A 23,542-nucleotide genomic window follows, 5' to 3' on the forward strand; every position below is an offset into this window, starting at 1 on the left:
ATTTGTATATCATGTTTGGTACCAAGACTAAATAACATTCATCATTGTGCTAATTTTTCTCTAATGAATGCAATTGTTTTGTTTTCTGATGATGTAAGGAAGCTTGTCAGAAGTTGGGAATGATGGTAATTAATGATATGTTTCTATTGAAACTTGTCATATTAATATCTATCAATCTATAGTGAGTAGGTGGACAAAAACTTCATTATATCTAATCTACTTATTCAATTTATTACAAATCCAAATAATTATATTAAAATTAAATTTATATTACATTTTAAAAAAATCAGTTTGCTTTTTTATATATCTAAATCTAAATAATTGAATTAGAAATTAAATTTCTAATTTTTAAAATAAATAGTTTTAATGTTTATAAATCGGTTGATACCGTTTTTTAAAACTAGTACTTTTTAAAATTTAAATAATAAATAAATATTGAAAATATTACACAGTAATATGTGAAAAAATAAAGAAAAAAATTTAACGGACTCTAAACTCTATTTAACATAATAATAGATAATATGATAAAAAAAATATTTAATATGAAATTTACATATATAAATTAATATATTTGTCTAAATAAATATTAATAATATGTGTGTGTATATTTTACATAATTTCATATGTATTATGTCTTTAGTTTAATCCAAATATTAGAAAATGAATAAAAAATGAAATATTTTATGTCCATTTCAGTTTCAGTTTTTATATATCATTTTAAAAAAACTACGCAAAAGTTGTTGGGTCAACCTAACTAAATATCTTGATATTTTAAATATATATATATATATATTATTTTTATATTTATTTATACATTTTGGTCCTAAAATATCATCATTGATATATCTTAATTTTCAAGACTAAATTTTTAAATACTACGCTATTTGTTCTTTTATTAGAAGTAATGTGTACTCACATGGAGGATACGTCTATCAAACATTAAACACTGTATACTTTACCTAAAATATGTATCAAACATAAAAAAAACGAGTTTATTTTTAGATTACTAATAAATGATACATTTTACGAAATATAAAAAAATCAACATTTTTATTTTAAAAAGTATATATTAATGTTAAATTATTTTAGATCTAAAATCAATTTAAAAAATACCAATTTTAAAATTAATATGAAGCCCATTTATATTAAAACTATTAACTTGAATTTAAAATCAAATCAAACTATTTAGATTTAAAAGTATAAATATCTAAAAGATATATGAATTTAAAAAATTTAATACAATGATTTAGATATAAATTGAATTTAGATTAAAGTTTTAAAAAGTTAATCCATGTGTCAAGTGTGAAATCCAAGCCAACTTCTAATATTAACTTTTTAATACATACATATAATACTTTATAATTCTATAAAAAAATTTAGGTTTGATATTATTATGCAACTTCACATTATTAATAACAGCCATTTAATGATCAATTAAAATATTAATAGGTTGATAACTTTTTTTATACCAAAATTGTTGTAATTTTATTTTTAACCTAAAATATCTTCTAATCAAAAGTCAAACACCAACCCCAACACCCAAAAATATTAACGAGTTGATGACACCACCTAATAAATAATACTCTTTCATAGACATGAACATGATAGTTAAATATTACAGACACTTTGTTTAATGGAAACTAAAACTACCCTTAAAAGAAAAAAAAGTCATACTCAGACTTGCCAAGACAGGATGATAAAACATTTCCAAAGTATTTAATACAAAAATTAATAATTGAACCAAAATTGTGATTTTTTTTAAATATAAGAATTAAAATCACGAAAAAACAAATAGAAATATCAAAATGAATCTAAAATGGACAAAAAAATTGTAATACAATTTAACATTTATCAGACGTTTTTATTTTAACAGTATCTAATGGAGAAGTCAACAATTCAGATGATCTTGGATTAAGCATACACACTAACCTTAGCCAAATTTATTGATTGAAGTCACAGCAATCAGCAACAGCAATCAGCAACAGCAACAGCAACCCAGAAATTAAGAGCAGCCAACCATATATTGGATAAATCTCCTTTTCTGCTGAAAATCATGAATGAATTGTGAAAAGAAAACATAAGGGTGGTTACAACATGCTTGGTGTTGAGCCAATCAGACCAAGACACATTGCTTTCATTAACTAAGGTTTTTTGTTTTAATATTATATTTGTGTATGAGTGAATGGCTCCATAGACTAAGGTTGAGGGTAATATTACATTGCTTTTAACAGCCTCACAGAAATATGGGAGATTTGCGGTTGCTTTGGCATGTACCAAAAGCAACATTGTACCTTTTTCTCTATCTGTCATCATCATCTACTGAGAACTTTGTATCCACTATCACTCCACGTTGTCATTTCCTTCCTCGTTTCATTTTGCTGTTATATTTAAATAGTCTCATTCTAGTTACATGACATGACACACACCTAGATTACGTAACAGACACCAATGATACAACTGCAGCAATGATTCTATTTCTACCTCTCCTCGAACTCCATCTGGGTTTTCTTTTCTGATATATACATATTTTTAATCTTAATAACTCTGAACTAGTTATCCATTTTATCTGTGTCCGTTTGCCTTTTCATTTCATCTTTTTGCCTGTCACTATATGGTAATCATATAGTACTTTTAGCCAGAGGTTGGGACTTAACAATGTCTTCTTCCAGTTATACTAGAAGCAGTAGTACCTTTTTTTATCTGTTTCTTGCAGTGTTTGTTGCAAAATCTAGCTTCTGCTTCTCTGCCAAGGTATGGCTTATTTCAAGGATTTTGGTTTAGAGTGTGGTGAGAACAAATTATGGAATCTAGATTCGCTGGCACTGTCAGGTTTATGTGGTGTACATGGGAAGCAAAACTGGAGAAGACCCAGATGATATTCTGAAGCAGAATCATCAAATGCTTGCAGCTGTTCACAGAGGAAGGTCAGAGCTCAGAATTAATGTCATCTTTCTTTTGGAAAATTCAACCCTTTTTCCATATTTCTTATATGCGGTTTTTCTTTTTTTCCTTGTTGGAATATATTTAACAGTGTTGAACAAGCCAGGGCTTCTCATGTTTATAGCTATAGACATGGTTTCAGAGGTTTCGCAGCCAAGTTGACTAATGAACAGGCTCACCAAATTTCAAGTCAGTAAAATCCCCCCCAATTTTTTTCTCCTTTTCTTTGCAGATAAACAAATAAAACAATGCTCATTCACTCCTTCAACTTTAATATTTATAGAATATTGTAATTTTTGTGTGTTGAAATTTCATCAGAGATGCCGGGAGTGGTATCTGTTTTTCCCAACACTAAAAGAAAGCTGCACACAACTCATTCATGGGACTTCATGGGACTTCTGAACAACGAATCAATGGAGATTCATGGGTACTCCACCAAAAACCAAGAGAATGTCATCATTGGTTTCATCGATACGGGTGAGCAGCCGTACTCTTACAGTAAGCTGAAGCCTTTATGATAACTTTCATAGCAATCTCTTCACCCATACGTACAACATGCACCTTTTCTTCAAAGTCCCGTGAAGACATTTATTAGCCGCTTCATAAGGACTTGCAAACTTTATTTTATTTCTCTAGTTGCAGAAACTGTGTATCTTTATCCCACTACATTTAGGAATAGCAGCTATTGGAAAGTATGATTGAAAATATTGGATTTCACATGGCATCATTGTGGTAGTCACATTCTTGCTTATGAAAACTCCTTTAATTAAATAAACCATCTCTGAATAGTTAAAATTGATCCTGAACATGCTTTATTCATTTCCTGTATCACTGCTTATGCAAACTAAAATTACTTAAAAATGAAAATATTGCACTGAAAAATTGTTTACTCAATAATTCTTGGAATTTGTTTTGTTAATAGTGTATTTTATTCATAATCATTAGCCCCAATTCAACAGGAATTTGGCCTGAATCCCCGAGCTTTAGAGACACCGACATGCAGCCAGTGCCCCAGGGATGGAAGGGTCATTGTCAATTAGGAGAAGCATTCAATGCTTCATCATGCAACAGGTTTCTGGTTGAATCATGTCCTCATGCTTTTTTAAGTTTGACTTCATAGGCGTTAGTTCCCAGCTGTGTCATCTTCATTGGTTAATCATTTATGGTACAGGAAAGTGATAGGAGCAAGATACTATATGAGTGGACATGAAGCAGAAGAAGGGTCTGATGGAAAAATCTCTTTCAGATCTGCCAGAGATAGCTCAGGTCATGGTAGCCACACAGCTTCCACAGCAGCAGGTCGCTACGTGACAAACATCAGTTACAAGGGGCTAGCAAGAGGAGGAGCAAGGGGAGGTGCCCCTATGGCTAGGATTGCAGTGTACAAAGTGTGTTGGAACTCAGGTTGCTATGATGTGGACTTGTTAGCTGCCTTTGATGATGCCATACGAGATGGTGTGCACATCATATCTTTGTCTCTGGGTCCTGAATCCCCCCAAGGTGACTATTTCAGTGATGCCGTATCTGTGGGGTCATTCCATGCTGCAAGACATGGAGTGTTGGTCGTAGCATCAGTCGGGAATGAAGGAAATCCTGGTTCTGCAACGAACCTTGCACCATGGATCATCACAGTTGGTGCTAGCTCAACAGATAGGGATTTTACCTCTGATATCACACTAGGAAATAGTGTTAACATCACGGTAAAGCTTAATCACTTTGTGTTTTGGTGTATATTTTGTTCACTTGGTGGACTCTATTTAGTTCTCTATTATGGAATCAGGGTGAGAGTCTCAGTCTCTTGGGAATGAATGCCTCAACAAGATTGATGGATGCATCTCAAGCCTTTGCCGGATACTTTACTCCTTATCAATCCAGGTGAAGCACAAGGTACTCAAAAGTGAGAAGAAGCCTAATGTCAACGTAAAGGATGGTTTTAAGTTAATGTTGTCCTCTTTTCTGCATTTCTGCAGTTACTGTGTAGATAGTTCTTTAAACAAGACCAAGGCCACAGGGAAGGTTCTTGTGTGTCGACATGCAGAGTATTCATCGGAGTCAAAGTTGGAAAAGAGTAGGATTGTGAAAGAGGCAGGTGCTGTTGGGATGATACTCATTGATGAGGCAAATCAAGGTGTTGCCACCTCATTTGTAATACCTTCAGCTGTTGTTGGAACGAAAACTGGAGAACGGATTCTATCTTATATCAATAACACACGGTTTGTAGTTTTATATTTGATAGAAATAGAATACACCATTTTTATGTTCTGCTGCTATTCTTCCATTCTCTAACTCAGCATCATATTATGGTGAACAGCATGCCTTTGTCAAGGATTTCCAGAGCAAAGACAGTACTAGGAATTCAGCCCGCGCCCCGTGTAGCAGCATTTTCTTCTAAAGGCCCAAATGCATTAACCCCAGAAATTTTGAAGGTGATATTGGTTTTATTTGGACGTATTTTTCCACAAGCACATATAGCAGAGGAAATAGACGTAAAATGAATCAATCTTTTTCTTGAGTTAAAACCAAGTTCAGTACTTTTAAGGTTAGGAAAAGTTAAATCAGACATCATTTAGAAAACATAAATTTACTTCTGAAAGATGTTCGATTCAATTTACTATTGCTCGATATATTTGTCACTTGATTCATTAAATGACTTTTTAATTTTAACTTAACTCTGAATGATTTCTTGTTGTATTGTAGCCGGATGTTACAGCTCCTGGATTAAACATCCTGGCAGCATGGTCTCCAGCCGCAGCTGGAATAAAGTTCAATATTTTATCAGGAACTTCTATGTCTTGTCCTCATGTAACTGGAATTGCAACTTTGGTCAAAGCTGTGCATCCTACATGGTCTCCTTCTGCTATAAAATCTGCGATCATGACAACTGGTATTACATGAGTATTATCTGGTTTTCACATCTGTCTTGTGTTTTCTTGTCACTTTTACAAAATCTTGTAGTTATAAGCTTCCACATTCAAATGTGACTTCTTTTTTCACAAAGAATTTCCACACATGCCTTACCAATATATTACCAAATGCAGTTTGTGAGATTTTTCTTAACAAACATTAAAAGAAAACTTCTTATTACATTAAATGTTATTTCACTTAATGGCTAAATATAGATACTGAGCATAACCACTCCAAACTAATATTTCAGTTCATTATGCAGCAACAGTTCTGGATAAGCGCCACCAACCCATTAGAGCGGATCCTGACAAAAGAAGGGCTAATGCATTTGATTATGGTTCAGGCTTTGTGAATCCTACCAAAGTTTTGGATCCAGGTCTTGTCTATGATTCACATCCAAATGATTTCGTTGCGTTCCTATGTTCACTTGGTTATGATGAGAGATCACTACGCCTTGTCACAAGAGACAACAGCACATGTGATAGGGCATTCAAAACACCATCGGACCTCAATTATCCATCTATTGCAGTCCCCAATCTAGAAGACATTTTTTCAGTAACCCGAGTTGTGACTAATGTTGGAAAAGCAAGAAGTATATATAGATCTGTAGTGTTGTCTCCTGCCGGAGTTAATGTTACTGTTGTGCCAAATCGATTAGTTTTCACAAGGGTAGGACAGAAAATCAAGTTCAATGTAACTTTTAAAGTGGCTGCCCCCTCAAAAGGCTATGCATTTGGGTTCTTGTCATGGAAAAACAGAATATCACAGGTCACGAGTCCTTTAGTTGTCAGGGTTGCACCAGCAAGTCTTGGGTTGGTTAGATAACAGTGCTTGTAATTATGTATATAAGCTTAGGAGCTTTACAGTCACTACCAATCTTAGTCAAATGCAAATGCAATCAAAATTATCACTTCTAAACTTTTCTTGTAGGTATATGCTTGAAGCAGCCGACAATAAAAACACAGAATTGAATAGATGATATCTTAATGCCCTGATCATACTCTCAGATTCATTATCATTATTTGTCAAGTTATCATTTCTCATTACTACGAGATTAAGAGCACTTACCACGCAAAAGTTTGGTGCTCTTCTTTTATTGCACTGATTTATCCCACTGAAAGAGGATGTTAAGAAAGTATGATCTTTGTTTTTATATTTTATTTCTAAATAAGAAGATATAAGTGAATAATTAAATACTTATTACATAATTAAAATTAAACTATTATTTTAAAGGCAAGTTAACACATTTACAAGGTTGTACTCTTCCAATATGAAGTGAAGGAAAACAAAAAGATGTAAAAACATAAACCATTTTATTTAAAAAACATATAAAATTAAAATTATAATAAATATTAAAATTTAACTCATTAAAAATAAAATAATAATAATAATAATGTGATAGAAAGTACATATTCACTGACATGGTAGTGCATGTCTTTCTCCTGTTAGATATGTTGAAGTCACCCTTACTTTTGACAGTATATTTGTTTATTAGTCTATTTAGACATTTATTTTTCAAAGAAAATTTAAGAGAATATCATAATTCATAAGAAATCACAGGATTTTCATGCCACTATATAGAGTGATCCAGAAATATATAAACAATCCCGTATATACAGTGAACCAGACATACATAAACAATTTACTAAGATTAAAAGATAAAATTATTAAAGTATTCTAATGCGATTTAGACAAACTTTATAATATGGTATTCATCCATAGAAACTCTAGAACTAGACAAAAGGAGCCAACACTTTTTTCTTAGCATCACACAGCAACATAGCATACATCTAAGACTGGATAGATGGATCAACAAGACCTTCCATCACAACAAGCTGATCCAGCAAAGCAATCTTTTCATCTTCAAGAGATTTTACTTCATCTTCAACCTCTCTTAACTCTTCCCCTAATGCAAAGCTCTCATCCTCAAGTAGTAAATACTTCCGCCTCAATGTGCGATACTCATTTCCACCTGCAGAGGAGTCAGGCAATGAATCTGAATTAGAACCTTCTTGTCTCTGAAAAGTTGGAGAAACTTCAGTCATCAATGGTCTCTTGGAACCCTTCTGTGTAGATTTTAGAGATGTCTGTCCATCTTCCTTGACACCATTCCCTTTCAAGTGAAATAAAGTATTCTGGATTAAATTTTTCTTCTTCCTTGGTTTATTATTCATGATCTCTTCTGACAAAGGAATCCTTGGATCTTGCATTTCTCACTAATAATCACTGCAGAATAAAAATAAAAAATAAAAAACTATAAGTCATGGAGAATAATAAGAATTAAGAGAATGATTTAAGGTGAAATTGATTATCAACAATGTAAATACTAAAAAATCAATTCTACATCAAAACAAAAACTCAGTTCTAAAAAAAATTATTGGTTTTTCCAATCAAATGTCTCTCAATTGAACTTCTATATTGATGAAAAAGATGATAAATTCAAGCATTAAGTTCAATGAATTGGGTGAAACAAAGCACAAATGCATGTTCACTCGTTGTTTCTTCATGACCTGACTTTTTGCTTTTAACAAAAATTGCCCCTTATTCAAAATCTTCTGAAAGTACAACTACCCAGTGTGAAAAAAAAAATTAGATTAAGACAAATTCAAAATCTCTTTTCCCAAAGCTGAAATTCAAAATCCAATACTGATCAAAATATTACAACAAAACAAAGATTGGAGCAATTAAAGACGAAGGGAGATAGAGGGAAGCAGAAAGACGAACCTTGGGAAGGTGATTGAGCAAGGTGTTCTATTGTAAATGTTCAACCTCGGAACGAAGACAGACGAGAACCAGGATCTTCAAAGTTCAAAGACAAACAACCAAATTAGGGTTTGAACTGCAGAGGAAGAGATATTGGGGACAAGTTAGAAATGGTAATGCAGAGGAAATAAATCAAGGGCATGGCTCATGCTTTACTGGTCATTCTTTTTTAACTTTTTGGCCTGTCAAACTAATTATTTGTTCTTTCATATTCAAGATATATAGATATAGATATAATAGATAGATATAGATATAATAGATAGATATAGATATAATAGAGTCACTTCAATGTTAGTTAAAAAGTATTTTTTGTTATATCTTTTGAAACAAGTTATTCTTTTAAAATAAAGTAAATACGTAAAATTTAAAGTTACAACCAATAAAATCTATGTTCTCTTTTTGTGAATAAAAATAGTTATTATTTTTATTACTTAAATATTAAAAGTTTGAGTTAATGTTATCTTTTCATCCAACTAAAAGTACATTATCATATCTTGTAAACAATAAGATGTGTTGGCAAAACAAAGATAAAAACAATTTTTAAAGGATAAAAATTGTTAAAATAATTTTTCATAATAAAATAAATAATTAAAAAAAATCATCCTTGTTTATTTAATATAATACAAATATTTTCTTAAAAATATACCTTTAATTATGCTTATTTAAGATTACATAATATTTTGATGTGAAAATGCAGTCTTAAATTATATAATCAAGTGAGTTAAATTTTACTTAATATTACGAAATATTTTATGTAAAATTGTAGATATGACAAAGGGATATCCGAGTTATGTTTTAACTTCAATTTTTTTTAATATTTTTCATTTTTCATTTTAATTTAAATATTTGTATTATAGTTATTTATCAAGTAGTTGTAAAAAATAAAAACTTTCAAAATATTTTATTTATATTAATTTTTTCTTTTACACAAATTATCTTATTAATTTATATATTTATAATTACTCTCACAACAGTCACTTATGCATGTGAAAGTAGCTCAATAGTTAATCCATTAGATTAGATGGTAAGAAAATATAATATAATTCAATTATTCAATCTAGTAACCACTTAACCATTTTGATAATTACCTCTCTTTAGGTTACATAATTAGCTAGTACCATATCATTTTATAGGAAAGAGACTCTAATTTGTCTTAAAAAACTATCTATGTGGGACCATCTGCGAATGGTGTTCTGAATGAAAGAAGAGTTTCTTCCTTTCCTCACTTCACATTTGTACCATAAAAAGACATAATTTGATAATAATGCATTATCTTATTCAGCCTAATATGGTCTAAAATTCCTCAAAGCCTTTTTCACTAAACTAATTGAAAATTAAGTGAGAGATAAAAATATAAATAGTTAATAATATATTCAATATTTTTAAACTAACTATTATACAACTTTCATTTTGAAAATATTATCTCTTAATGTAACTATTATATAACATTTAATATTATTTTACTATCATCTCTTTTGAAAATAATAACTATCATGTATCATTTAATTTAATATTACGTAAGTAAGTATTGAAGATAATATCATATGACTATTATATTAATTGAAGATAAATATTTAAATTATATAATTGTACCAATCAGTCATCGGACTTGGGCGTTGATCAAAATCATGGTGTGACTCCGAAGGATGGGTCCACTGGGAGGCTGAGAGGACGGACCAGTGTCTCGGGAAGCTTGCGGGTGAGGGTAGCCGAGGAGGGGGCGACATCAAAGCGCGGGGTGCGGAGACCTCGGACCTCGGTAACTCAAACAGTAAACAATGAGTCGAAAAAGATGACTTCCAAGCCACATTTCAGCACTCAGCAAGGTAGAAGTCAAGGTCACAGAGGGTCCTGCATGGGAGGTGGATGAGGCGGTAGGGCGCACCACAATCAAAGAGCCCCTGGGAAAGAGACGTCTGGTAAGGGCCACGTCCCGGGGGTGATCTGCATGCATGGCACGTGAATAAGTTAGGGCACTCCCAGAGCGGATGACCCAGAGATTGGGTGCATGAGTTGACACCCAAGTGGTCATCCCGTGGAGGTTGCACTCCAGTGAGGGGGTCTTGAACACTAAATGGCCCTAAGAGTGGGTGATAGTGACGTTAAGATGCACCTACAGTAAGCCCAAGTCATAGTTAGCGAAGGGAGCAGAAACACTAAAGAGTATATAAAGGGTAACAACCAACATAATGAGGTACGCAATTCTAATGTGAAAACACACACAGTTACACAAAGCTCTCAGAGTTTAGAATTTTTTGGTGTTTCATTGCCCGGAGTTTGACTTGAGCGTCAGAGTGCAAACATCCGCAATGGCGTCCTTTGTCTCTTGTTTTTCAGGTAATTCACTTGGAGGAAAGCACCGTGAGAGCGAAGGGAGTTTTGGACTCGAAGGTTGTGGTGAGTGCACGAAGATGTTTGGGTTAACCGGCGGGAACATTTGGCGTCCACCGTGGGGCACGATCTAAAACGATTGTCCCAACCGCAAGAACTGAGAAAGATTCATCAAGACTCATCAAGAATCGATCAAGATGAGGAATACGAGGCAAGGATCTGTTGTGCCAATTGGGGGCGAAGGTCTAACCCTGCAACAAGTTATGGAGATGATGCAGGGCCTTCAAGAAGCGATGGCAGCGTTAAGAGCTGATCAAGAACGCATCCAGATTGATCTGGTCGCGTCACAAGCAAGAAACGAAGAGCTACACCGAACCAGTGAAGAGTTGAGGCGTGATTTGCGAAACCAGGCAGGGGATCGTGAAACAGAGGAACAAGAATGTGCTACTTCTCCCAGGGAGTTTCCCATGCCTTTCTCGCAGACGATTATGGATGTTGTGATACCAGCTACGTTCGTGGGACCGAAAGCCACGTTCACAGGGATGGAGGATCCAGAGGCTCATCTCACAACTTTCCACACGCAGATGATTCTGGTTAGTGGTTCTAATGTAGTAAGGTGTAAGTTGTTCATGAGCACGCTGGTAGAGACGGCGATGGATTGGTTCATCAACCTCCCTGATGGCCACGTGACGTCGTTCGCATGGTTGTCGAAGTTGTTCAGGGAGCAGTATATTGCGAATCGCGCTCCCCCACCCAACTCTTACGATCTTTTTGACGTAAGACAGTATCGGGGTGAGTCGTTGAAGGAGTTTGTTAACCGTTTTGGGGCAAAGGTGGTGAAGCTTAACACCAAGGATGAAACGATGATGGTTCACGCGTTCAGAAAGGGGATTTGTTCGGGGCCTTTCAGTGAATCACTCATCAGGAGTCGCCCTAAAACCTTCGCTGAGATAAGGTGTCGAGTGGTGGCTCACATTGCAGCAGAAGGGGATATGAATGAGAAGCGCGCGTGTATTGTTCCCACGCGCCCACAAGCGTCGGTGCGTGCACAGCCCGTGAGAGTGCATGAGGCCACAACAGAGAAGAGGGCCCCCACGAAGAAGAAACTCTACGAGCCTAGGAAGCCTCAGACTAGGGGGCGCACAAGGGAGAATAAGCCTTTGAGGCATAATTTTGTGGTAGAACTGAAGGATTTGATAGTTGTGCCCAACATAGCATAGAGGTTGAAGATGCCGCCCAAGACTAACAAGAAGTTGGGCCCCACAAGGAGGCTTGGTGCGAGTTTCACCAAGCGTTTGGTCATCCCATACGCAACTACTTGGTGTTGGGACACCAGTTGGACGAACTGGTGAAGAGTGGGTTCCTAAATGACTACCTGGTGGAGCAACAAAGGATTGAGACCTCAGCAGCGTCACGTGAGGACCAAGGGCACGAGATGCCCATACATGGAGAGATCCACACCATCTCAGGGGGTTTCTCAGGTGGAGGGTGCACTGCTTCTCAGCGCAAGAGGTATGCACGATCGGTGATGTCAGTAGAGGCGCAAGCGATGGATGGCGTGCTCGATGTCGACCTTACATTCACGAAGGCCGATCTTCGAGACGTCGTTCCTCATGACAATGATCCTGTGGTGATTTCTGCTGTAACCGCGGGAAGGAAGGTGCACCGAGTGCTAGTAGACCAGGGCAGCTCGACGGATGTGATGTTTTGGTCCACCTTTAATAAGCTGCATTTGTCTCTCGATCAGTTGAGGCCTTACACTGGGTGCTTGTATGGCTTCGCAGGAGACCAGGTGGAGGTGCGGGGGCATTTGGAGCTAAGGACCACCTTTACGGATGGCTTTGCATCCCACACGGAGAACATAAGGTACTTGGTGGTTAGTGCTTCCTTAGCCTATAATATTTTGTTGGGGAGACCAGCTTTGAATAGGCTAAGGGCGGTAGCGTCAACACGCCACATGAAGATGAAGTTGCCGGACTTGAGCAGGAAGGTGATAACCATCAAGTCGGACCAGCAAGAGGCTAAGAGGTGCTACGAGAACAACCTCAAGACCAAGAGTGGGGTGTTCATGGTTATCGAGCGCCCACCTAGCAGAGACGGGACGCCCGCGCAGAAAGCGCTCGAGAGAGGCGACCCGAGCCAGCAGGGGATATTGTGGAGAGGCAGATCGGGGGCAGAACGTTCAAGCTTGGTAAGTCGTTGAACCAAGTTGAGCAAGATCAAGTTGCTGAGGGTGATAACACAGCTCATAGAAAGCTTTAAAACTAGGCGAATTCCTAAGGTGAGGCTTCTTGGCACTTGGAAGCTTGAAGACACACTCACCGTCTAAGACGAAATTAATCCACTAATGAAACAAAGTCTTGCAAATTACAACTCAAAGAAATACAATGAAAAATTAGGTCAACAATTTTTTAGGCACATAATTTTAAAACTTGTTTTATGCACTCCTTTACTTTGTAGCTCCTTTGTGTGTGTGTATATATATATTTATGCTAGCTTGTTATTGGCCCTTGTTATACCTCCTTAGGATATTCAACTTTGAATGTTCAAATCTGCACCTTTTTAGTGATATAGCTCTCACCAAAAATTTCAGCTCCACTACTCACCAAGGCACTTTTTAAGTTGCTTCCACCAAAAAGAGGTCAAACAAGTTTAAAGCAACAAAACTCAATTTAAAAAATAGGACCATAACAAAATGAATTGATATATGACAAGACTTGAAAGAGTATTCAATAAAATTGACAAGCAAAAAATTAAGGTACACAAGAAAAGGTAGTACTCAAATTCAAACCTAGAGAATGGTACTAAAATTGGATGAAAAAAACCAAAAACAACACTACTAGAATTTTTGGTAAAATTTGCGTCAGTTTCAAAATTTATGCTGAGCCAAATACTTCAAATTTGAATGTGAAATTTAAACTACAGAAACCTCAATGTCTTAGCTCAAATTAGGCGTTGGAAATTTACCAAAACAATGCACCAATTAATTGTAATTTTTTTTTTTTCAAATCACTATCGCTTCACTTTTTTTTCAGAGTCAAAATTTTGCACTCTGTTCGTTTTTCATTTATCATTTTTTTTTTGTATTTTGAATTTTTCTATACTTCTTTTTTTCAAAAAAATTTAACACCTCAAGTTGTTCAAATACAGAATCTCGGAATTTTTCACCAATGGAATTAATTTTCATAAATGTTTTTCAACCAACACAAAATTATTAAAACAGAGGAAACCTACACTAGAATTAAAAACAAAATTGAAAACTTCAAAGACACAATGTAATTGATGTAAATGAACTTGTATGGAACTAGCACACAAGCAAGAACTCAAATCTGAAAAAAAAAATACACCAAAACTCAAATTCAGAAATATAAAATTGCACTCAAATTAAAATCAAGCAACCAAATAAAAAACAATAAGCACCAATTGGAATTGATGACATTGTAGGATAAACATGACTTGACAAAACTAAAATGAATTCAAAAATTTAAAATGACTCAAACCAAACAGATTGAACCGATTAAAAACATCAATAAGACTAAAATAAAGCAAAAACAGAACAACACATAGAATCCTATAAAATTTGCAACACGGATTGTTAAAGAACAATTGAACAAATTGAATCAAACAGAATTTTAAAACAGCAACATAAACCAAAATTAAAAACAGAAATAACAAGACAATTAAGGAAATATGATGAACAACACGGAATTAAGAACAAAAAAAAATAAAAAAAAATAAGAGAAGACACTTATCTCTTGAAGAACCTTGGTTGTAGATACCAAATGATGGAAATGCGCCTTCCTGACCGAATTGATTTCTTTAATTTTTGGATGATTTGTGGAAGCTTCAATGGAGGAAACGTGCAAGGATGGCTCTCATGGAGCTATAGATTCCTTGAAGGCGCATGATAGGTAGGGAGAGTGATTGGTTGGGCCATATCACTTGAGCTAGGTGAAGAAGAAGATTAAAGTGTCTATCCTAGAGAGGGAAGACAAATGAGTGAGAAAAGCTAGCAACTTTGGCAACAATTTCACTCATTCATTAACCTTACAAAAACATGAGCCAAACATCTTTATTTATAGGATTAGAGGTTGGTCATGCATTACAAAATAGGTGGGAAATTCAAATGGAAAAGGTTTGAATTAGGCGCTTATTTTGAGCTCACAAGGGGGGTGTGACATGGTGTGGTTCATGTGACTCAAATTAGGTCTAAAGGTCCGGCCATGGGTAAATTGGGAGTTTTTAGAAACCCTAATTTATCCTAGGTTTGTTTTTAGATGCCTAAATTCAACCTAATTACATTTAGAAAAATACAAGAAAAATTCCTATTCTCTACTTGACAAAAATTTAAATTCTACTCTACAAATTTACACTAGATTCTTGGCATCTTTGAACATGTAGAGAAATATTTCTCTGTCATTCGTAGCAGAGTCTCAATCTTCCTGAATCTTCTTTGCTATAGACCTATTTTTAGGTCTGATCTTCTAGTTGTGAGGCCTAGACTTGGCCTTCTTCTATCAATAACTATCTTCTTCAATTTCAAAAACTTATTTCTTGTATTTTGATACTCCCTATAGTTTCACCTACTGTCATAAGTAAATAAAAAATATTTTTTTCCCTTAAATTATGGGAAAATGTTTTATTTAAAACTTAAAAAAATGAGATAAAAAATAGATTCTTTTTAATCTTTAGAGATGTGAAATGATGTTTTATTCAAATTTTCTTTATCAAACTTAGTTGTATAAAAGTATTTACAGACACAAAAGTAAAAAGAAAAATGGAGGTTTATCAAAATTTATGACTGTAACTATAGTTTACTTTTTTTTTAAAAAAAAAAACTATTATTTTTATATATTTGTTCCTATCGGTTGACTTGAAACGCCTTTGTGCGCCTACGTCGCTCTTTCGTCCCGAATCTTTGAGTCAGCACGTGTCGTTCCTGTGATGAATGCCTGAAAACACAAAGACAAGGGCGCCCTAGCGGCCGTTTGCACTCCGATGCTCAAGTCAGTACTAAACATGATAAACCCGGTCGAAAGGATAGTAGAATCGGTCCACACGGGAGAGACCAAACATGAAACTAGCAGGGATGCCTTCCTTGGTACCTAGTGTTTCTCTCCAGACCCTTGGCATACTCTGCTTCCCCTGGGTATAAGACTTTGAAACTGACCCCGTTTCTGTCAGAGGGCTGAACCAATCGCCTAGTCGATCATCACTGGGTACCCCGGTTCTTGATTCTACTATCCTTTCGACCGGGTTTTGTGCCGTTTGGCCGAGGACGTTGCTTAGGTCGGAGTTCTTTTCTCCAATCTCTCTTTCCCCAGGGTTGCCAAACGAGTCAGATTTGGTTCTGTGGGCGATTTCTGCCATGGTCCTGTTGGGATTGGCGCGACTGACCTTGGGCAGAGGAATCTCCTCGGTGTATGGTGGTCCGCTGGCGACCATAGATACCCCTCTCTTTGTTTTGAGGTTGTTCTCGTAGCATCGTTTGGCCTCCTTCTGATCTGACTTGATGGTAATCACCCTTCTTGTCAAGTCCGGTAGCTTCATCTTCATGTGTCTTGTCGATGGCACTGCCCCTAACCTATTCAGTGTTGGTCTACCCAACAACATGTTATAAGTAGAGGAGGCATTGACGACAAGGTACCTGATGCTCTTTATACGTGACGCGGCACCATCCGTGAAGGTAGTCCTCAACTCTAAGTATCTGCGCACCTCTACCTGATCTCCTGCCAAACCGTAGAGACAGCCGCCATAGGGCCTTAGCATGTCGGGGGATAGTTGCAGTTTGTTGAAGGTCGTCCAAAACATTACGTCTGCCGAGCTTCCCTGATCTACTAACATCCGATGCACCTTCCTCCCTGCGGTTACCGCATTGGGTCATTGTCATGGGGGACAACGTCTTCAAGGTCGGCCTTGGTAAAGACCAGGTCGACGTCGAAGGCGTCGTCAGTCCTCTGCGCTTCTACCGACATCACCGTTCGTGCGTATCTCCTCCACTGAGAAGCAGTGCAGCCTCCTCCCGAGAACCCTCCTACAATGGTGTGGACCTCACCGTGTACGGGGACTTCATGCCCCGGGCCACCCCCTGTTACTGCCATGTCCTCAGTCCCCTGTTTTTCTTGCAGGTAATCCCTTAGGAGACCGTTCTTCACCAACTCGTCTAGCTGGTGTCCCAGCGCCAAGCAATTGCGTATGGGATGGTCGAATGCTTGGTGGAACTCGCACCAGGCGTTCTTGTTGGGCCCGAGCCTCTTGTCGGTCTTGGGAGGTACCTTCAACCTCTCAGCTACATTTGGGATAGCGATGAGGTCTTTCAATTCTACCACGAAGTTGTGCCTTGGCGGCACGTTCTCTCTCCCGCGACCCTTGGCACTAGGCTTTCTTGGTTGATAGGATTGCTGCTTCACAGGGATCTTCATCTTTGTTGTTGCCTCGTGCACCCTTAGGGTTTGAGGACGACCTGTCGCGCGCGGCCACGTGGGAACCACGCATGTGCACTTTTCACTAACTTCTTCCTCCGCTACAATATGAGCCATCGCGCGACGCTTTATCTCGGCGAAGGTCTTAGGATGGTTTCGGATGAGTGACTCACTGAAGGGTCTTGGTGCGATGCCCTTCCTGAGAGCGTGCACCATTATCTTTTCGTCTGTAAGGTTCAACCTTACCACTTGCGCTCCAAAGCGGTGGAGGAACTCCTTCAAGGACTCTCCTTGATATTGTCTTACATCAAAGAGGTCATAAGAGACTGACGGGGGAGCTCGATTCGCGATGTATTGTGCCCTGAACAGCTTCGTGAGTTGCGGGAACGAAATTACATGGCCATCAGGGAGGCTGATAAACCAGTTCATCACTGTTCCTGGCAAAGTGCTCATGAACAGCTTGCATCGCACCACATCAGAGCCCCCAACCAGCATCATCTGTGTATGGAATGTCGTAAGGTGGGCCTCTAGGTCTTCCATCCTAGTGCAGGTCACCTTGGGCCCTACGATCTCTTGTGAGAACGGTGTTGGGAATGCTTTGGGTGGGGTCACATGCCCCTGATCTGCACCCTCACACTCACCTGCGCGGGTTTGCAGATCCCTGCGCAGTTCCTCGTTCGAACAACACAGTTCTCCGCTCGTAGCTTGCGATGCTACCAAGTCAGCTTGGATGCGTTCTTGATTCACTCTTGACGCGACCATCTCTTCCTGAAGGGCTCGCATTGCCTCCATAACCTGTTTCAGGGTGAGGCCCTCACCCCCGTTCGATGCAACAGGTCCTTGCCTAGTACCTCTCATCTTCTGGATCTTCTTGGTTCTTGCTGGTGGGACAATGTTTTGTATTGTGCCCCACTGTGGGCGCCAAATGTTCTTGCCAGTTGACTCGAAACGCCTTCGTGCGCCTACGTCGCTCTTTCGTCCCGAATCTTTGTGTCAGCACGTGCCGTTCCTGTGATGAATGCCTGAAAACACAAAGACAAGGGGCGCCCTAGCGGCCGTTTGCACTCCGACGCTCAAGTCAGTACTAGGGCTAGGAAACACCGAAACTGTGTAACTGTCACTGTATGAGTTTAAGCGGCGCAAAATGAATAGCGTACCTTGTCAAGTTTGTTGCCTTACTATTTATAAACTGAAACTAGGGTTTCCTCTTTACCCGAAATGGGCCTTTCTGATGGGGCGGGCCCAACATTGTTGTTACCTTACTCTTAGGATAACCTAGCACGTGGGGTCCCTAACTAGAGTGCAACCTCTGATAGGGTGACCACCTGGGTGCCTCCTCGTGCACCTGATCTCTGGGGTCACCCGCCTCTGGGAGTGCGCTAGCTGTTCACGTGTCATGCATGCAGCTCGTCCTTGGAATGCGACTTTCATAGGTCATATCTTTCCAGTGGATCTGTACTTGTGTTACGCCTAAACGCGTCATCCACTCTACACGCATGGACCCTCGTGATCTAGGCTTCTCCCTTACTGATAACTGACGTGTGATCTGGGATCCACCTCTCGTGGCCCAGCTCTACTGTTTGGGTTCCCGATGTCCGATCTCTCCACACTGTCTAGTGGCACGTCGGTTCATCCTGATGACCGATGTCTGACCACTCTTGGCTCTTTGGCGCACGTGCTTTGCGAGACACTGGTTCATGCTGCTCGTGGGACCCGCTTACGTGACACCAACATTATCAGTAGTCAACAACGCAGACTAGTCAACACAATATTGAATGTAATATTATAGTAAACTTATAATATGATGAGTATTTAAAATTAATACTAATATTTATACTAGTACTTAAATTATTTTCTCTTGTAACTACTGAACTATACAAGGAAAAGGCAAAAGCTAGCACATAAAATATTTCGAGACTTAGTAATCATTTTCCAAAACTGTTGTATTGTACAAAAAAAGAATATAATGTTGGCTATATCAAACACCTTCGTCTTAACCCGAATTATAAGAACAGGTACATTTTTTTTTAATTTTTTTTTCTTAATACACTTTAAGTGAATTATATTATAGTACACAGTTTATTTTTATTTAAAAATGTATATAGTGTAAAATTTAATTAGCACTAAATATAGCTTTTAAATTTGTTAATGACGTAGCATCACATTGGACAATGAGATAATTAATCCAAGAAAATAATGTTAAAAGTATGAGATTGAAAATAGAATCCAACACCTTATTATACTTATATACAACAAATACTTTTGTTTAACTATTTCACATATTTAAATTTTTTGTTTAAAATTCCTTAAATGGTGGAATTTGTTTTAAAATAAAAACGCGAATAGGCAAAGTGATATTGTTAAAAAAATGTAGTTTTTTTGAAAAAGTAAAAGATTAGATTCATATAAGTAGACGTATTAAAGTGTGAAGGGTCCATTAAATATTAAATTATGGGCAAGTTGCACCAAAAGCAATAAGAAAAATGAAATTAATTGTAAAAGCTTATCGCTAATTGCGAACTGCATTAGGTTAGGGCACATGGTGAAAGTAGAAAGGCCACGTGCAATGCAAAATATAATATATTAAATCATCTTTTATAAATAAAGCATTTTTTCTTCAAAAGAAAAAGAAGCACAGGGTGGCATTAGTTTATATTGTGTTCATTAAATCTTTCAAATATAATATCTAAATACTTAATTAATTTCTCAGCTAATTGATTTGCTAATGAATTTTGTTTAAATATTTACAACACAACGAGTGTGATTTGTGAACATTTTCCAAAATAAAAAAGGTATATAGGAAGGTGATTATGAATTTAATAATGTTGAGCGTAGAAACGAAAACACGCAGTGGCAGAGAGAAAGTTCATGGAAAACAAAATCTAAACACAACGTCACACTTGCAGCCTCATTTTCCTCCATCAGAGAAAAATTCCAAAACTTAAACAAAATCACCACAAACAAACACATCCTTAATGATTCCCCTCCAATGCAACAACATGGCAGCTTACTCCGCCGCCATCGCCGTCATCACCACCATCCTTTTCCTGTTCCCGGCGCCGACTTCCCAAGCCCAAATTCTCAAGACACAAGCCCACGTTTTTGGTCCCTTCAACCAATCCTACTTCAACACGTTCGCGGTGCTGCCCAGCGCCGCCATCAACCTGGAAGCGCTCCAAGTAACACCAGACAGCACCGGCAACGTCTCCCTGGCTAACCGATCCGGCAGAGTCTTCTTCAACACCCCCTTCACTCTCTGGGACGACCAAGATAGCCTCGACGGAAAACTCGTCTCCTTCAACACTTCCTTTCTGATAAACGTGTACCGTCCCAAAAACGAAACTCCCGGCGAGGGCATGGCCTTCTTCATCGCGCCTTCTCCCTCCACCCCTCCTCTCAACAGCCACGGCGAGTTTCTCGGCCTCACCAACGCCTCCACCGACGGCAACCGCACCAACCAAATCGTCGCCGTTGAACTTGACACCGTGAAGCAGGACTTCGACCCCGACGACAACCACATCGGCCTGGACATTAACGGCGTGAGGTCCAACGTCACTGTGTCTCTCACTCCCTTGGGGTTCGAGATCGCGCCCAACGTCACGCGCCTCCACGTGCTGTGGGTGGAGTATCACGGCGACCGGAAGGTGATCGACGTGTACATCGCGGAGCAGGCTGATAAGGACGCGCCCATAGTGGCAAAACCAGCTAAGCCGGTTTTGAGTTCAAGTCTTGATCTGAAACAAGTGGTGAACAGGGTTTCTTATTTTGGGTTCTCTGCTTCGACCGGTGACAACGTTGAACTAAACTGCGTGCTGAGGTGGAACATTTCCATTGAAGTTTTTCCCAAGAAAAAGGGTGTCGGAAATGCGTTGAAGATTGGATTGGGTGTTGGAGTGCCTCTGGTGGTTCTTCTTGCAGCGGGTGTTGTAGGGTGGGTTTATTGGTTGAAGAGAAAGCAGAGAGAAAGTGAGACTCAGATTTTGGGAACTCTCAAGAGTTTACCTGGAACTCCCAGAGAGTTCAGGTTTCAAGAATTGAAGAAAGCCACTAATAATTTCGATGAGAAGCATAAGCTCGGACAAGGTGGATACGGCGTCGTTTTTAGAGGAACACTTCCGAAGGAGAAGTTGGAAGTAGCCGTTAAAATGTTCTCCAGAGATAAGATGAAAAGCACGGATGATTTCTTGGCTGAACTCACCATCATCAATCGCCTTCGTCACAAAAACCTTGTTCGCTTACTCGGTCAGTTACTTTAATTCATTTCTCCTTATTATAGTCATTTTCTTAAGATTTGATTTAGTTATCACTTCCATGAACATAAATTCCAGTTATTAGGATTTAGGATCTAGATCCGACACTGGTTCTGTCCAGATCATCATGGTAGGAGCGAAGCAATTATTGCTAACATTCTGTCGGATGAGTCTTCGCTGACAACGTTGACCAGCTGTGGTGACAGTTGCTGGTGTCCTAACATAACTCCTCCATCTTTGTGCATTCACGTATTCAACGTGGTTGCACAAAGCCGAAGATCAATACTTCAAAAGTGTCCTCCACTGAAGGCTATTTTTGTTGTAGAGTTTTCATCCAAAGTACGGAATATGGTTCTGGTCATGCTTCCTCTGGATTCCTTTCATTTCGAAAGTGACCTCAATTTTATACCTTCTGTCTCTGGTCAACATTAACTGCTGAGTTGAGTGATGTTCTTTCTCTGTCCTTTGGTCCCATTGAAAATGATGATTCGTTGAAAGTTCCTTCACCCTACCCAAAAGTGCCTTTCTTGTGTAACAAACCTAATCTCATTACGCGGTCAACTGAAATTTACTATCTTCTAATTGGAAATTGAAGTCATAAAAAATGAACCACCCAGCCGGCCTAAATCCTTTTATAGTAAGATAAATATTCATCAACAGAACCATAAACATACCCAAATAGTTTACCTTTTCTTACAAGCATTGCCAACTAATGTAATTATAATTTTATAATGTTCTGTACAAGCATCTGACTCTAAATTAATGCAGGGTGGTGTCACAGAAATGGGGTGTTGCTGTTAGTGTACGATTACATGCCCAATGGAAGTTTGGACAACCACATTTTCTGTGAGGAAGGGAGAAGCACTAGCCCACTAAGTTGGCCTTTAAGGTACAAGATCATAGCAGGGGTGGCTTCTGCATTGAACTACCTGCACAACGAGTATGATCAGAAAGTGGTCCACAGAGACCTTAAGGCCAGCAACATCATGCTGGACTCAGACTTCAATGCTCGTTTAGGTGACTTCGGTCTGGCTCGTGCATTGGAGAATGATAAAACATCTTATGCAGAGTTGGAAGGAGTGCATGGCACCATGGGGTACATTGCACCTGAGTGCTTCCACACGGGGAGGGCCACAAGGGAATCGGATGTTTATGGGTTTGGAGCAGTGGTCCTTGAGGTGGTGTGTGGTCAAAGACCATGGACCAAGAATGAGGGGTATGAGTGCTTGGTGGATTGGATATGGTTCCTGCATCGTGAGCAAAGGATACTTGATGCAGTGGATCCAAGACTTGGGAATGACTGTGTGGCTGAAGAGGCAGAGAGGGCTCTGAAATTAGGACTAGCATGTTCTCACCCCATTGCCAGTGAGAGACCAAAGATGCAAACAATTGTGCAGATCATATCTGGTTCAGTGCCTGTGCCTCATGTTCCCCCTTTCAAGCCAGCTTTTGTGTGGCCAGCCATGGACCTATCAAGCCTTGCAAGTGAGCTCACACAAACCACAACAACAGAGTACACACCCATGAACAGTACCACACATTCTACACATGTTGATTTCTCAGATAGTGGTTCTCTCGTCTAAATCACCATATATGCATGCAATCCAATTCCATCCCCTCTTTGAAGACAACCTTTTCTCTTTGGTTTTTCGTGATCTGTATGTTGGTCAGCCCTTCCACTTAGTTAACTTTTCTTCCTCTGAAAAAAAAATGAAGAAAAATTTCTTCAGACTTTTCCTTTTTTTTAATCTTAATTTGATTTGATTTTTAAGTGATAAAGTATAGATTCTCTTGTAGTTTCTAATTTTGATTGGAAAGGAATGAGATCGGGGTTTGTAAATTTTGATGAAATAATATATATTATCTGTATGTTATTTTTTTCATTTTTATACTTAAAATTGACGTATTGTTAAACATAAGCAAAACTTTTTC

The 23,542-nt window shown here is 38.1% G+C and overlaps 3 protein-coding genes and 1 long non-coding RNA gene across 4 annotated transcripts; 3 read left to right on the forward strand and 1 right to left on the reverse strand.

The window, feature by feature from the left end:
* Positions 1–1,893: 1,893 nt before the first annotated feature.
* On the forward strand, positions 1,894–6,818 carry LOC137811065 (subtilisin-like serine-protease S). The gene is made up of 11 exons (XM_068612646.1): positions 1,894–2,751; positions 2,830–2,924; positions 3,032–3,129; positions 3,259–3,417; positions 3,900–4,011; positions 4,112–4,640; positions 4,721–4,815; positions 4,911–5,153; positions 5,252–5,366; positions 5,638–5,824; positions 6,107–6,818. Exons 1-11 carry the CDS (start codon positions 2,656–2,658, stop codon positions 6,667–6,669), a joined length of 2,292 nt encoding a protein of 763 aa, XP_068468747.1. The 5' UTR covers positions 1,894–2,655; the 3' UTR covers positions 6,670–6,818.
* A 569-nt stretch (positions 6,819–7,387) lies between these two features.
* Positions 7,388–8,815, reverse strand: LOC137811066 (uncharacterized). Its single transcript, XR_011081023.1, has 2 exons — positions 8,569–8,815; positions 7,388–8,070 (listed from the first exon to the last, which is right to left on the reverse strand). It is a non-coding gene; the product is annotated as an uncharacterized lncRNA (long non-coding RNA).
* Positions 8,816–11,135: 2,320 nt separating this feature from the next.
* LOC137809261 (uncharacterized) lies at positions 11,136–12,158 on the forward strand. Its single transcript, XM_068610396.1, has one exon. It carries the CDS (start codon positions 11,136–11,138, stop codon positions 12,156–12,158), a length of 1,023 nt encoding a protein of 340 aa, XP_068466497.1.
* A 7,872-nt stretch (positions 12,159–20,030) lies between these two features.
* LOC137811067 (probable L-type lectin-domain containing receptor kinase S.5) lies at positions 20,031–23,493 on the forward strand. Its single transcript, XM_068612647.1, has 2 exons — positions 20,031–21,602; positions 22,379–23,493. Exons 1-2 carry the CDS (start codon positions 20,336–20,338, stop codon positions 23,191–23,193), a joined length of 2,082 nt encoding a protein of 693 aa, XP_068468748.1. The 5' UTR covers positions 20,031–20,335; the 3' UTR covers positions 23,194–23,493.
* The last annotated feature ends 49 nt before the right edge of the window (positions 23,494–23,542 follow it).

Source organism: Phaseolus vulgaris, chromosome 2 (assembly GCF_000499845.2).
Source record: "Phaseolus vulgaris cultivar G19833 chromosome 2, P. vulgaris v2.0, whole genome shotgun sequence".
Taxonomy (NCBI): Eukaryota; Viridiplantae; Streptophyta; class Magnoliopsida; order Fabales; family Fabaceae; genus Phaseolus; species Phaseolus vulgaris.

What these genes read in the sequence shown, in the direction of transcription:
- LOC137811065 (XM_068612646.1), top strand. Translation starts at nt 2,656, where the DNA reads ATGTCTTCTTCCAGTTATACTAGAAGCAGTAGTACCTTTTTTTATCTG. An exon ending in ACAGGCTCACCAAATTTCAA is followed by an intron (nt 3,130 to 3,258) that starts GTCAGTAAAATC and finishes AAATTTCATCAG; the next exon opens with AGATGCCGGGAGTGGTATCT. An exon ending in GAAATAGTGTTAACATCACG is followed by an intron (nt 4,641 to 4,720) that starts GTAAAGCTTAAT and finishes TTATGGAATCAG; the next exon opens with GGTGAGAGTCTCAGTCTCTT.
- LOC137809261 (XM_068610396.1), top strand. Translation starts at nt 11,136, where the DNA reads ATGAGGAATACGAGGCAAGGATCTGTTGTGCCAATTGGGGGCGAAGGT.
- LOC137811067 (XM_068612647.1), top strand. Translation starts at nt 20,336, where the DNA reads ATGATTCCCCTCCAATGCAACAACATGGCAGCTTACTCCGCCGCCATC. An exon ending in AAACCTTGTTCGCTTACTCG is followed by an intron (nt 21,603 to 22,378) that starts GTCAGTTACTTT and finishes AAATTAATGCAG; the next exon opens with GGTGGTGTCACAGAAATGGG.